General features: G+C 44.4%; 1 protein-coding gene across 1 annotated transcript in view; it reads left to right on the forward strand.

The window, feature by feature from the left end:
* The first annotated feature begins 4,114 nt into the window (after positions 1-4,114).
* The window catches only part of ZNRF3 (zinc and ring finger 3), a 75,307-nt gene continuing 64,522 nt past the window's right edge, over positions 4,115-14,899 (forward strand). The window contains exon 1 of the mRNA XM_088536645.1: positions 4,115-4,531. Coding sequence (XP_088392771.1) covers positions 4,115-4,531 — 417 coding nt within the window. The remainder of the gene's footprint in view (positions 4,532-14,899) is intronic.

Genomic DNA, 14,899 nt, shown 5'->3' on the forward strand with positions numbered 1-14,899 from the left:
AAACAAATGAATACATGGACAGTGAAAACACATAAACCTGATTTCCTTTGGAATCCAGGCTGAACATATATGAAAATGTTCTGCAGCGCTTAAGAAGTTTGAGTTGCATTAATATAGATAGTATGTATATTTATATCTTGTTAGGAAAGCCTACTTCAAATTTTACAAGAAATTCATATATTCATTTTGGAAAACAGTGAAAGTTAGTATGACTTAAAAATCTAGTACATTAATAGTTCTTCGTATGGAATGTACCATGCTAATTCAGTAAACAAATTGTTCTAGAGTTTAGGAGAATTGAATATACCATCCTGATTTTATGAAACATAACAGTCAGTTAAAGAAGCATTTCCTTAGGTAGAGGCTTGGATTTTACCTTAAAATGCATTGTATTCAGTGAAATAACATTACTTTATTTAGGCAACTGTCAAACCAGAGTTCCCTTTGTTTATATACCTTACTTTTATATCAGAATTTAGTTATTTATCTATTTGCATAATTTTTATATCAGAGCACTCTATGTCTACACTGTAATTCTTGGCACTTGCTTCCTGGGTTTATCACTCATGTTATCAAAGTACTAATTTATAGCATTAAAGGAGTTTGCACACTTTTGTGTGTTTTGTCTTTTGTCTTTTGTAACATTTAAACTCACATACACATGTATTTACTTCCAGCCCTGGAGATAATCACTTAAAATGCAAGCACAAATAGAAAAGGCTTCATGTTAATTACATGGAATACTATTTGAATGGATTGCTATGTAAATGTAAAACCAACAGCAACAAAACTGTTCTCTGTGCAGGAGAACTGGAAGCACCTCAGTTTCTTAGATATTTTCCCATTGCCATAGTCCTTTTTGGATACTGCTGCAGTACCCACCCACTTCAGAGTCTCTGGTTTTCAAAAGAATTGTAAGGCTGTACAACTATCTTAAGACCTCTCTTCTGCCTTTAAGCTTAGTTTAAATTAGCTAGTAGGTTCGGAAGAATGGGGCTGACAGACAAATGACACATGCTTAATTTCATTATGAAATGAGGCTAAAAGAGGCTCTGAAAGGGATTCTCCAGTGTGATGTATTTGTGGTTGACTGCACAGATGAGGCAGAAAAAAAAGCCTTAAAGCCAAACGAATTTTCAATTAGAGAGAGGGCAAGTGCAGGGAAACCGTGTTCCTGCCTTGGTATAATGGTGAGAATGCCTGATCCCACTGCGAGCAAATTCTCATTTTGATTTCCTCTTGCTTGGTGTGCAGATCCATACTCTCTGCACTATATTCCAGTTCTGCTGTCAGTACAAAATGACTAATTTTGTCTTGGAATTTTTCTGTAATATTCACCATAGTAATATGTGAGTACTTCAGTAACATCGTTTCTCTGAAAAGCAGTTGGTGAGGAGGGCTCTATAATGTCCATTCTTAGCAAGAAGTGTCAAAGGCATCAACTATTGTTGAGCGCCTTCTGTGAGATGCCTGGAACATACTTTCTCAGAACATCTGGCATTATATATCACTGCATTATGTTCAAATCACTACAGTAATGACTACAGTTGCAGCTATAAATGCTTGGGACTTCTGCATTTCAGACCCCAGGTGTCAATGTAGGGAGAGAAAAAAAAAGAAATATATCGGAGTATTATGGCATAACTGAATTGATAATTCAATTGATACGTGTTCAGCTGGAAAGGAAGCCAGCTAGTAATATTTGATTGCTTCAGTGATAGACACTCCATTCTCACCCTGCAAACTGCTGCTTATATTTCTGCCTGAGCAGAGGGAATTCAGTGATCTAAGACCCAGTGCTTCATGCCCCTGCAGGAGGGGCATGAGGCCAGTGCAAAGGTGGTTCTGCCAGGCCTGCCCTCTGCGGTAGCAGATACTGACAGTCTTGCCAACTAGATCGTATCTTCAGCAATTTTGTCTTAGAATTAGGTTGCTGTCTACTTAGTACATAGAGCCCCATTCCTGTATTTTTTGTGTGTTAGTTTCCAGGTGTGTTCCTGCTGTTTCTGCATTCCTACATCTCAATGTAACTGGGAGAGCCCCTTCCTAGAAAATATCCCTGAAGTACAAATAATCATTAACAAATGAGGCAGAGGTCTTTTCTGTATGTTTTTTTCCCACTATAATTCATTGATTTCTGCCTTATAGTGGGTTTCTCCCATGAAGAAAGGTCTTGTAGCGAAAATGCAGCTAGGTAAGAGAAGACTTTCACAGGTGACAAAATAACTGTGGGATTGTCTAGCTTGGATACTCTCTGTTTGCTAATTTGCAATCTTATTAATATCTCAAGCTGTGATGATTGTATGATTTTTAATTGAAAAAAGGAAACAACCTGTAGTGTTAACTGATGCCCAGCAAGGGATATTTAAGCATAATGCAATAAAGCTTACACATTTGCCTGTAATTTGAATCCCTGTAGTAGTGCCTTGGCATTGTCTCTGTTGACCAGCAGAGGAGGACGTGGAGTGTTTCTGTTTCACAGCTAGGAATCAGGAGTCCTGAGTCTTACAGACTTTCGTAGGCCCAAAACTGTGAATTCCATGTCATTGTCCTGGTCTCTTAGGATGAAGATTCCCAGATCCCATCTCCTCTTCTTGAGCTGTTCTTCCCGATAGTATTTTAGCTTGCTGATTCTATTTAAAAGTAATCCCCCCCAACACGCACAGACTGGCTGTCTTTAGCCTGGTTCTATTCCCGGATTCTGTTAACCACACAGCTCCACAAAACAGCTACTTTGGCATAATTAAGGAAGCATCAGAGAAAATAAACCAGTGGTGGAAGAAAGAGCTGTTTAAAATAAGTGCTTTTACCGGAACAGGTGAAGTTCTGCAGGTTCAGCAGGTCACACTCGGTACCCACCTGTGCAGTTCCATGACTGTTCTCTAGAGAGCACCTCCTCCTGGCTCTGCACAGGGGGCTGCAGGGGCACCGTTCATTTCATGTGCAACAGTGTGCACACAAGCCCAGACCTTTGGGCACCCAAACTCTGTCTTTCCTTACTCCTCATCACCTCGTGAACTATTCATTGAATCTGGGATAGCTGGGAAGTCTCAACCCACAAAAATTCAATGATAAGCAAGGAGTGATGGGACATACTGAACAAGAGCTGGACCTCCTTCAGCTTTGCTTCCCCATTTTAGGGAGCTCTCTTCAAATAACATAAAGCCTTCATTACAAGCGCCTGCCACTGCCTTGTCCGGGCTGCTGGAAGGAGAAGATGGAGGGTCAGAAAGTCTAGGTAGTGTTTGCTAAGGATGCAGAAATTAGTGGGGAAGGATGGAGAACAAGCTGCACATGAGGAGGCTTCCTCATGCACAGAGAGCAGCAACCCTCACCTGTGCATAGATCTGCCCCTTACTGCAGAGCATGAAACAGTCCGGCTTTGGAAAAATCACATGAAAATCACATGAAATTCAACCTTTTTCTGTGCTGATTATGTTGATATTGTAGCAAAACCCATATTGTTCAAATACACATCATTTGCAGTGGGGGGTTCACTGCAATTCAGATGCGAATTCTCCCTGATTCACTGCACTGAAGTCTTAGGTGTGGGGGTGTTTTTTGCCTTGTGGAAAAAGCGCAGAATAAATGTTCCCATGTTCCCTCCTGACCTAGCGCCTTCATGTATGTCTTAACCTAAACTTGCTCCCTGGGGCGTACTAAGGAATTCCTCTTTTTTTTGCTCTCCGTAGGAACAAGGAGCTTTAGGGAAAGCGCACGCATTCTGCACGCCACGCGCGCCCGGATACCGCCCCCCGCCGCGAGCTCCGGGGCGGCGCCAACCGCGCCGCCTCACGAGGCTCGAGGGGCGTGGCTAGCCCCGTGGCGCCGTCACGTGGCGCCGTCACGTGGCGCACATGAAAGCGGCGGGGCGGGACTAACGCGCGGCGGCGTCACGTGGGACACATGAAAGGGGAGCGGCGGCGAGGGGCGGGGCGCGGCGGCGAGGGGCGGGGCTAACCCCGCGGCGCTGTCACGTGGGGCACATGAAGGCGGCGGGGCGTGGTGCGGTAGGGGCGGGGCTAACCCCGCGGCGCCGTCACGTGGCGCACATGAAACGGGCGGGGCGGGGCGAGAGGCGGGGCTAACCCCGCGGCGGCGTCACGTGGCGCACATGAAAGGGGAGCGGCGCGGCGGGGCGGGGCGGTGCCGCGGCGGGGGACGGCGGCGCGGGCGGCGGCGGGCGGCGCGGCTGCCATGGGGCGCTGAGGCGCGGCGCTGCGCGGCCCCGGAGCTGGAGCCGCTCGGGAGCGATGCGCGGCGGCGGCGTGGCGCCGCTGCCTCCCGCCGCGTGATGAGAGGCCGTGGGCCCGGCGCGGGACCGGCCGTGCCGCCGCCGCCGCCGCTGCTGCTGCTGGGGCTGGTGCTGGCGGCGGCGCCAGGCGCGGCTCTGGGCAAGGAGACGGCGTTCGTGGAGGTGGTGCTCTTCGAGTCCAGCCCCAGCGGCGACTACACCACCTACACCACGGGGCTGCAGGGCCGCTTCTCCCGCGCGGGGGCCACGCTGAGCGCCGAGGGCGAGATCGTGCAGGTGAGCGCGGCCGCGGTGCCGGCCAAGATGGCTCCGCCGCGCCGGCACCTGGCTGCACAAAGCGGCCCGCGCCGCCGTCGCCGCCGCACGTGCGCCGCGGTGGGGGGGGGGCGACGGCCCCGCGCGCGTTGCCGCCCCCCGCCCCTTCTGCCGGCAGCGTCCGCGCCCCTCTGACAGCCCCGGCGCGGCGGCCCGCGGCGTGGGGGCCCTGCCGGGCCCCGGAGCCCCACGCACGGCGGCGCCTCCGGCCGCGCCGCGGTCCCGCGTGTCCCGCCGCGGCGGGGCTCCCGCGGCGCTTACCGGCTCCCTGGTAGTCTCTTGTCGCTGTTTGCTTTTCCCCTTGGGCGAAGCAATGAAAAGTGACTTAAATAGTGTTTTAATAAGTCTGGCTGTTAAGCAGTGGCCAACAGTAGTCTTTACTTCTCATTAGCGCCTATGGTGCTTGTTTGCTGGAGTCGTGTGCGTGTGTATGTGTAAAGAAGCCAAGCAGGGAGGCAGAGCTCTAAAAGCAGATACACGACTATTTTCTTCTGGTGCGGGAAAGGCGCCTGCTGCCTCTCTGGAGCTCTGCGTGCTCAAGGAACCGGTCGGGGAGCGTGTTGGCACAGTGCGGAAGGCAGGCGCTTGCCCTGGCTTTGCCCATTCATCCAGGGGCAAAAGTGGTGGAGCAGGAGCTGCTGTCCTTGGCCTCTCTTAAAGATGGTGTTAGCAGAGGCTGAAATGAGCAGTGCCATTTTATAACTTTACGTGTGTTTCTAAAGTATGAGCAAGATTCAACACTCTTAACCTTTGGGGAAGGTCAGAGACTCTATAAAGCTTAATCTTGTGTCAGTAAATGGCCTCTGTTCTACTCTTGACAATTGCAGCTGATGTGCTTTACTGTGACTTCTAAGTGTGAATAAAGCTCTTCATTTTTAAAACTGAGATTTACTGTGAGAGAACTGACACAAATTGATTAAATGAAGCTTTGCAGGCCTCTTATTACATCAGTTGTCTACTTTCTCTAAACCTAAAGAGACCACCCTCAAAATAGGGGAGATTATAGTGAAAGCCAAATTACATGGCAAATCTTTTGTAATCATTTATCTCTGAGCTGCTGTTTGTTAATTTGTGCATATACTGAATAATATCTTTCTAACCTTATATGAATCTGCCATTTTGGATCACTATTTCAAGCTTGTTTTGAGACTTAGAAATGCGTCATGTGGCTAATGATACTAAAAACCTGTATAATGTTAGCTAGTCGTACCTCAGGTAAGTGAGCTACTCTTGGTCCCAGCCATCTTGTCACTGCACACAGATCTTTAGAAGTTCAAATGCATTTTTCATTAAAATGATTCATTCTTTAATGTGTGCCTCTGATTTTCAAGAATTCCTAATGTTCCAAAGTGTGGTTTTGAGACTACACAAGGACTTTTTTAATAGCATCAGTTACTCATTGGTCTTGAAAGTCTCTGAACAAAACTTAAGAAACAATACACTTCTAGCTTGTGATAGGTCATATGTTCACTCCCAAACTGCGTATTGGTCAGACTGCCATCCCGCAGTGGTATGCTATTATACTGTTTCTCATGTTGTTGTGACCAAGTCTTATTAGGGTTAGATGTCTACCAGAATAACTCTTCAGAAAGCTGAAATGTTGATGTGCCTTCTTTAATGTGGCCACAGTGTGTATTCAACAAGCTCATCCCCAGGTTGCTGTGTCAGCTAGTCCTTAAATCGCTCAAAGGTCTAACCACCATGGAAAAGCCCAACGTGCCGCTACACCACGATGTTTCTTGGGGCAGTATCCTGGCATTAGTACGTCTGAGATTGTAAACTGAGAATTTCTGATTAAAGAGTCATTCTGAAAATAACACTTTATGAAAAGCTCTGGAATGATAGTCTGCTTTAAAACAAATTATGACAGTGAACTCCTTGTGGTTGGGACTTCTTGAAGCACTTGAACCAAACGCTCGGACGTATTTCTGTATCAGCCTGTATACTCCATGACCACAGTCATACGCTGCAACAGTAATAAGCATCACTGGGTCAGTCAGCAGTGGTTCCCTCTTCAAAGGAGGGTTACCTCTCACTTCCATTGAACAAAACTGTTTTGCTTGCTCTTTCTGCCCAATAGCTAAAGTGTGGAGCCAAGGGCTGTGTTTGTTGTAAAAATGTAGTGATGATGATTCTGGTCAGGAAAAGTGTGTCTGCAAGGGCTGAACTTAATGTCTGTTGTAGATTGTATTAAAATCTGGCATACTGAAAACTTCAAATGGTAGGCATTTGTAGTTATTAATTCTCCAAGTCTTTGTTTTGCTAGCCCTGCCTTAGATGTGCTGCTGAATTCAGCTGTGCTGACAGGATACCTATACACGCACATATACACCCATAGCATGGGAGAAAATGTTTATTTAAGAATGTTACACTTTTTTTCTTCATGTGGCTTTTGGTCTCTACCTGTTTGGAATACCTGTTTGGAACCCCCAGCAGGAGGACAGTGTGCTTTATTATGCAGTTATTGAACATGTGTGAAATGCATAGGTTTCATAATAATCTTTGGTTTCATTTTAACTTTGTTGAGCTGAAAGGGTAGAGTTTGGGGAGATCAAACAAGTCAGCTTTGTCTGACAAGGAAAACAGAAGTGGGGAACTCCTCAACTCCCTGCGCTCCAGGTCCTTGCAGCAGTGCTGCTGCCCTCCATTCTCCTACAGGAGATGAAGACGCTTCGAAGTGTACTGCAAAACTCTGCTTGTGTGTATTTGTATTTCTTCCTTCCATTTTTCTCCCACCATTTTTTGACTTGAATAACTTTAAATGTTCTCCCTGTCTTCCTAAAAAGCAAAAATGGATAAATGCTATAAGCTGCTGTTGGATAGGCTTCATACTTGCACGTATTAAGAGTTTTCAACAGGGTTGAGATCAGTGAGTTGAAATAACTGTGCATGCATATGGATTTTTTTTTTCTGTTAAACAGGTTAAGTTTCTTCTTGCCTGAAGGCCATTTGGATTAGGGAAGTGGAATTATTTGTGGCTTTGAGTCACCATCTTGCTGGATGTTTTCTTTGTTAGTTATCCTCTTAGAATACGAAGACACCTGTGATTTTTTTTTTTTTTTTGTTAGTTCCAGAACCTTAACTTTAAAGCTCCGACTTGATAGTAATGGTCTTGATGACATTGGGGTTGTATATTATTCTGGCAAAACTGTTTATAGTACCAATTTTGGGGCCTCAGGTTTGCTCTGTCATGTTGTCCTTGGAGTATCTGGTGTTGAGCATCCCTTGGGATGTGGCAATTCATTTAGAGCAGATGTAGAGCTGATGTGTCAGGGATGCCAGGATGAGTGTGAGGAATAGCTCTTTGGTATTTACTGTGTTCCTCTTGTGGCATGAAGACAGGAGGAGATATGGAATGTCTGGCCTGTGTTATGTGAGAAGCTGGACCCAGTTACACATGTTGTCCTCTCTAGTCTTGGTCTTTTAGGTTAAGAATGGGTATTCTGATTTGGCAGATGTTGCAAGGCAAATAGGAAAGGTCATCATCTTTGAGACATCCCTTTTCAGCTGCTGTATTCAGACACTGCCATCCTGCAGAGCTTGTCTTCGGGACCTGCTTCTGTTAGGACTCTGAGACTCCCCTACCTTTTTGGAAGGACTGACTAATGTAAAGGAACTAACTTTAACCTGCCAAGAAACTGTGCATAGTCATGGATCTTGGTCTTGTTTCCTCTTTTTAATAGATAAGGTAGTATCAGACATGTATTTGTTGCTATTTGATCACAGCAGTGAGTAATTCCTGTAGTTGCTGATTTATTGGTTTGTGGATAAGAAATTTTATCTAAGCTTAAATTTTCTAGTTACCACTTTAATGAGACTTGAGTGTCCAGCTGATAGGAACAAGGCTCTGCCATACTACAGCTGTGCTACAGGCATGATATAGCAAAATATTTCACAACATTTAGTTGTATATTTCATTTTGGTAAAACACATGCACAGATTTTTGAGGCCTGCACTGGTGATGGCTCAGAGCTGGCAGTGCTCATCATCCTTCTTAGATACTGGAATGATTTGACAGGCAAATGAAAGAATTGCAAGTTAGTCCTGAGAGCAAGGTGCTCCGCTAGCTCGTGCTGCGTGCCCTGCTTGATATGGGCTTGATGGCTCCTGTCCTTCACCAGCCTCTGGTGGAAGGGTGGAGACTGTCGCTGCCCAGAGTCGGGGCTGTGGTCCAGATCTGGCAGTGTCTGCAGTGCTGCCTGCTGCAAGAGGAAGGTGTCATCCATGTGAACAGTACCGGGGTTACAGAGCCTGGATCTGCTTCAGGAGACAGCCAAGGTGATAGAGGAACTGTGACTCTGTTTTATGAGAGATTTTTGAGGGGAAAAAAAAACATGTACAATTAAGGCACCTAGGTAGCCTTTTCAGTGAGTAATGCAACAGCAGTTTGCTATTAAAGGTTGTATAATGTGCTTTATTCCAGAGTAGTCTGGCCGTTTCCATTCCTCCCTCAGTTTTGTTCAAGTTTCAGTCACAGTTAAGTGCTTTGATCAGGGTGGCGCATCGGGATGGCTGAGAACAGCCCCTCAAAGTGCTTTGCATCGACTGTTCGTCCTCTTGCACAGCTGCGACCTGAAGCTGGCCCACAGTGTGAACCATAGCCCAGCTACAGCATTTCTGCTTAGTGTGCAGGGCTCTTGTCAGCTTATTAAAGTTCCTTATTTATTCATTCTTCAATATTGTGATATCCAAGATGTCTGTTAAAGTGGTGGTTCAAAGACTCTATAGCGTCCTTCAGTGACAGATGCCTGCTGCTGTGTTGTGCCTGCTTACAGGTATTGTGCCCTGCTTTGGTATTCTTGTGTGTGTATCCTACTAAGTTGGACTACAGCACCATAAGTGGGGAATCTTGGAGACCAGCATGAAAGGAGTGCTTGGCCACTTAAATCTCTGTGGGTGCATTGTTGTTCATCTTTCCATGGGACAGCTGGGGCTCTTTTATGATAAATAAGGAAGGAAGAAAAACCTAGTGAAAACAGCTGGTTTTTACCACTAAATTTTAAGGACTGATAAGCCATATTTATCTAGCTAAAAAGTTTGAACTTTTAAACTTTTGTCTAATACATATTAAGCCTTAGAGAATAAGAGTACCAGTGAACAGTTTCTAAATGAGTCTAAGAATGGACGTTTCTAGCCATTACTACAAGGAGAAGGCTGTCCAAAAGGCCAAACTTGGCTATGAACTGCTGATTTTTGGAGGTAAATCCAATGTCCATTGTCCTTGCTTACAGTTGTGGCAATACCAGAATGCTTTTGTCTAGAGCCTTGTTCCCTCTCCTGGGTGAGGCAGTCCCTTGGGAAGGTAGGAGACACAGCATAATAGGGTGAAGGGAAGGTATCCAAATTGTGCAGGAAGGAGAAAGTTGTGACCTGTTTATAGCAATTAGAATAAAATAGTTCAAGGAAAAAGTGGAGTGTGTATGGCACTGGTCTTAGACTCTAACTGGGACAGTTTCTGTTCTCTCTTAAATAAAAGTGGAGAAGAAGGTAGGAAAAAAGTTGAGGAAGTTCAGGTAAGTTTTCAGCATAGTTCATAAGTTTAAACTCCATGCTGACATTTAGTATCAGTGCTGTTGAAATACTTGCCTTTGTTGGCAGGATGCTGACCACTTCCTCTCTTGTGTACTTAAATTGCTTGTTTGGGAGGTGGAATTAAGGGGATTAAGAAAAATCCCAAAACAGGGAGAGACTTAGTCTTAAACATTGAACCTTTTGGAGAACTTTTTTCATTTATATATATATATATATACATATATATGTTGAGACTGTATCTATGCAAGTCTGATGGTTTGGATGTAATTATAGCCTGCTTTGTAGTGTCACCAGCACTCGTGGCTGGATGTTGACCATGGGTAGAGCTGGCACGTGCTCTTCTGCACATGCTGCCATGGACCTGATTATGGGACAGAGTAACTTTGCTTTGTCTAGTAAAGGACTTCTGGAATGGCTCCAGATGAAACACAAGGAATAGCTCATGATTTGTTGTGGCATAACTTGGTAAGAAAGAAATGCTGTCAAGCATTTTGCTCCAAGCAAATCTTATAGGAAAGTCTCTGAGTTGAACCATTGATTAGCATATGTAGTAATTTTCTTCCAGTTTATACCATCTTGTGGTGCAGTGTACATTTAAAAATTCTTCTTTTTTATTGTAATCTTTTAGACTTTGTTTTGGAATTTCAAAGTGAGGCCCTCCTGGCCTTTAAAAAAAAAAAAAAAAAAAAAACTTTCATAAACATAGTTTTTCAAAGTGTGAACCTCTTCAAGAGGCCAGCATCTTACTGGTTAAGGAAAGGTAAGATCTGGAGGTATCATCTGCTGTATATTCTGTGAGACTTTTTGTTTTTATCCGGTTGTGCAAGGGGTACATACATTTGCATTAATACAGTTGAGTATGCTAGAAGTGCTTAGTTTAAGGTATTTAATATTTCCTAAATTATCTCTTCTTTTGAGCATCTCCACTTCTGTATTCAGGTGTGGTCAGACGAGAGTTTGTGGTGCCTATGCATAAAAACAGAATGCATGTTGAATGCTTGGCCTCATTTCTCGTGTTTCCTGACTTAAAGGGAGGACCTTTCACAGTAAAGGAGATTGGCAAAGGAAAAAATCTTCTTTTGAAGACATGCTTTAAAATGGTTACAAGAGTAACAGGAGAATTGTACTAAAACTACGTTTTCTGTATTTCTTCAGTTGCTTGAACCTACGGTGATCAGGGAGCTTTGGTCTTGGATACCTAGAAGAGTCAAAATTTGCACTTTGTTGCATTTATCCCATCAGTGGAGCTCTGCTTACGTTAGGATTGAGTTGGTAGTCCTCAGGAGTGGCTTCTGGTGTCCTCTTCACAGCGCTGAAATGCTTGTAATCATTGTTTCTTTTCATGCTGCTTTTGTTGCACTTGGCTTTAGGATGAAAAGGCAGTTTCTGAAGGTTGATTAGTTGTCTGTTATGTTACAGGCACAACTGCACCCTTAAATATGTAGCTTAATATATGCAGACTTTCTAGACTTCCCAGACCCATGTTCTTCTCTGCATTAATGATAGAATTTCTGTTTTTTGAAGCTGTTGACCATCTTAAACTGTATTTTTTGTGTATGTATGCATAAGCTGTTTTATCACCTTGTATTACTTTCATTAGTAAACAAAGTGAAGATTGGGAAGGAGGTGACTGGTCTGACAAGGGACTAAGGGCCATGTTTTAGACTGCAGCCATGGTTTGAGTACAACTATTAGCTGCACAGGCATGAACATTGCAAGTATGTGCCTCCTATTGCAAATGCATTGCATGTGCTTAGCATGCAGCTTCTGATTGTTGTGTCTGAAAAAATTACTTTTAATCTGAGAAAAACCCTAGTTTATGCCAAGATCTGTTTTCCTAATTTGAACTTTTTGATGCTGGCCTGTTTCAAAAAAAAAAAAAAAAAAGTGGATTAAGGGTGGGTGGGTGGCAGGGGATTGTGGTGGAATCCTTTACTCTTCTATTTCTCCCCATGCTTTCTCCTTTTCAAATGTGGAGAAGAATCTAACCAAACCTTCCAAAGAAATCACCTTTGGAACAGAAAGTTTCCAGCCTTAATCAATCCACTTGGGTGACAGTTGGGACTATCTGTTTTGGAATTGCAGAAAGTGCTCTGTTTCACTCTGTACATGGATGCATTGATTCTACCCAGGCTTGGCTGTCCTCTGTGCTGTGTCTGGCAAAGACCCCCCTTGAAGGGGGCTTGGCTTGCGGTGTCACCTTGGAGCCCTGATGGGTTTTACCTCAATAGCTGTGGGACACAGGTGTTGCTAAGACATACATACATCTGTAGACACAAACACCCATGCAGTGTGCCAGCTGTGCGTGCTGATGCTACCTGTCCCTGCTGTGCCTCAGCCTGGCTTCTCCCTGGCTTTGCAGACATGGGCAGTGTGTTCATGTACCTGTTGCTGCCTCCCTGTAGGCACATGGGTTTCTCCAGAGCTGGCCTGTAACAGTGAGGTGGCAGGGAGGTGTCCTGGTTTCCACTGTAGCGTTTTATTTTGTAAGGTCCTGTGTATTGTCTGCAGCCCATGGGAACAGGCACTATCTTGCATGTGTCAAGGCTGGAGGGGAGTGACTGGTCTGGGTGCAGTGGTGGCCAATTCCCAAGATGATTGGGAGCAAAGGAGGGAGCCTGTGGAGCAGCAAGACAGAGCTGTGGTGTGCAGTGCTTGGGAGAGCCGGGGTGGGAGGCCTGGTGCTGAAGGCAAGGTGCCCTTGTCAGCAGAATTTGTCTCCTGTGTTCCAAAACTGACTGAGGAAAAGACATTAAAAAGTAAGAAATGCAGAAAACTTAAGGTATACTTACTTGGCTTTCATTACTTTACTTGATAAAGCTGTACTGCACTCCTCTTGCTGCATTTATAACTCTTGATGCTAATCTTATCTAAGCTTTTGATACTTGGGATTTGCAGACTTTTCCATAGTAGAAATGCAGGGTGACTGTGTCAGGATGTGAAACTTCTCAACAATGTGCATTTTGTGTATATGCGGATGCTACTGAGAGCTGAATCTCTGCAAATAACAGAAATCAAAGGGCTCTGATGTTTTTCACTGTCTTATCTTCAGTCAGCTAATGGGAAAATGCAGAAGGCTTTTGAAGTCTTTCATACTGCTTTAGTATGAAATGTAGGCCCCTGATATGCAGCATCTCGCCAATATGCATGTGCAGGTGTGTGTAATGCTTGCAGTATGATTAAATTAAGAGTATACCAGCAGTAATCCACCAAAATACCTCCTTTTTGAAGCCTGTTTCAGTATTTGGGTTGGAGGCTTAGATACCAGTGTCCAGGAGCCTAAGAGATATGCCAATGGTAAAAATATGAGAAGAAACTATGGTCCTTGTCAGTAAAAGGTTTGAAGAGCTATGGTAGTATCCTGAAAGAGTTAAGCTCTAATTAGCTCTCTTGTAAGACTTTAAGTATCCTTATTAAACTCAACTGCTGTTTCACTTTTTTTCCACCTCCTCATAGTGAATAAAATCTCTTGAGGAGCACAGCCGCTGCTTCTCAGATCAGAGACTCACATGTTGAAGCTGGCAGTGCTAGAGGCTAGTTCCTATCTGTGTGACAGCATTTTTAATTTAACAGGACCGGCTTTGATGTTCTCAAATATTTATAGGCAGCTTTGGATCACTGCAGTGTGTATTCTTTTTAACTGGAGCAGAATTTCCTCCTTACACAACAAACTTTCTCTCCCTCTGTTTATTCTTGGGTCCTTTTTGGATTTGCAGTCATCTGAGTGGTTTTATGTTGCAAAAATGCTGTTTCTGTGGGGGAGGAGCCACTTGATTCCTCCCCTCCTCCCCCCCTAGTTTCTGCTGCATAGGCTTAGTCTGGCTAGTAAGTTATAGCTTCTTGCCTGAGCCTCACTGAAGATGCCTGTGTCGTAGAAGAGAGATCTTGTGAAATGGGATCTAAGCAAAATATAGCTGTTGTGAAAACCTCTGTTTTGTCTGGGAGCTCAGGACCTTGTGTCCACGTGTGAGCAGACCTGGTCTGTCTCGTTCGGGAAGCTGTTACTGGCTTGACAGCGGGCCTCCTTTCACAGGAAAAGGCACAAGTATCTCTCCAATCTTTCAGAGAGAGTTTCTCTCAAAATCAGGCTATAATCATGGTTTATAGTTTAAAGAGGAACTGAAAACTTGAGGTTAGGCTCTCAGTGGGAGCTGGTCAGAAATTATGGAAAAAGTTTTAGTTGGAATTTGCCGATTTATTAAAATGAACCATTCTGCTCAGATGGTTTGACTTATGACACTGATCAAACTTGGGCAAGAATCTTAAAGAGCTGAGTCAGCTACCAGCCAAATCTCTTCCTTTTCAGTGTTTGTTTGGTGTGTGTGTTTTTTTTTTTTTTTCTCTTTCCTTGCAGAAGCTCTCTGGGACCCCAAGGTTGCTGAATGCCCATGTAGCTGGGGCTGGGTGGAGAGTTGGGATCTTGTTTCCTTTCAAAAAGAACAATATGTTTTTCTTTGCCACTTCTACTCTGCCAGTTTGAGTATTCTGGAAAGCCTGGTTGTGATGTGAACCTTTGCCTTGATGGTGCTGCGCAAGGAAGTGTGTTTGTGATATGAAAGTTTCTTTGGATTAACTTTGGTGATAAGCTTCCAGTTCCTTTCTTTTTCTGCCACTTTACTGCTTTGTCTTCTCAGCTCTCTCTTGGGTCCCATATTGCCTACTTTGTCCTAGAGAAAATGTCCCAGTCACCTGAGTTGGCAGGACTGTTTCTCTTCCTAAACTTTTCCATATGGCTGCTGGAAGTACAGGCCAACTTTATGCTGTTTATTGAGCTTTGCTTTTGTTCTGAAATTCTGT

The sequence above is a fragment of the Tinamus guttatus genome, unplaced genomic scaffold, assembly GCF_059628265.1.
Source record: "Tinamus guttatus ecotype Peru unplaced genomic scaffold, ASM5962826v1 Tinamus_guttatus_pri_ptg000689l, whole genome shotgun sequence".
In the NCBI taxonomy this organism is placed as follows: Eukaryota; Metazoa; Chordata; class Aves; order Tinamiformes; family Tinamidae; genus Tinamus; species Tinamus guttatus.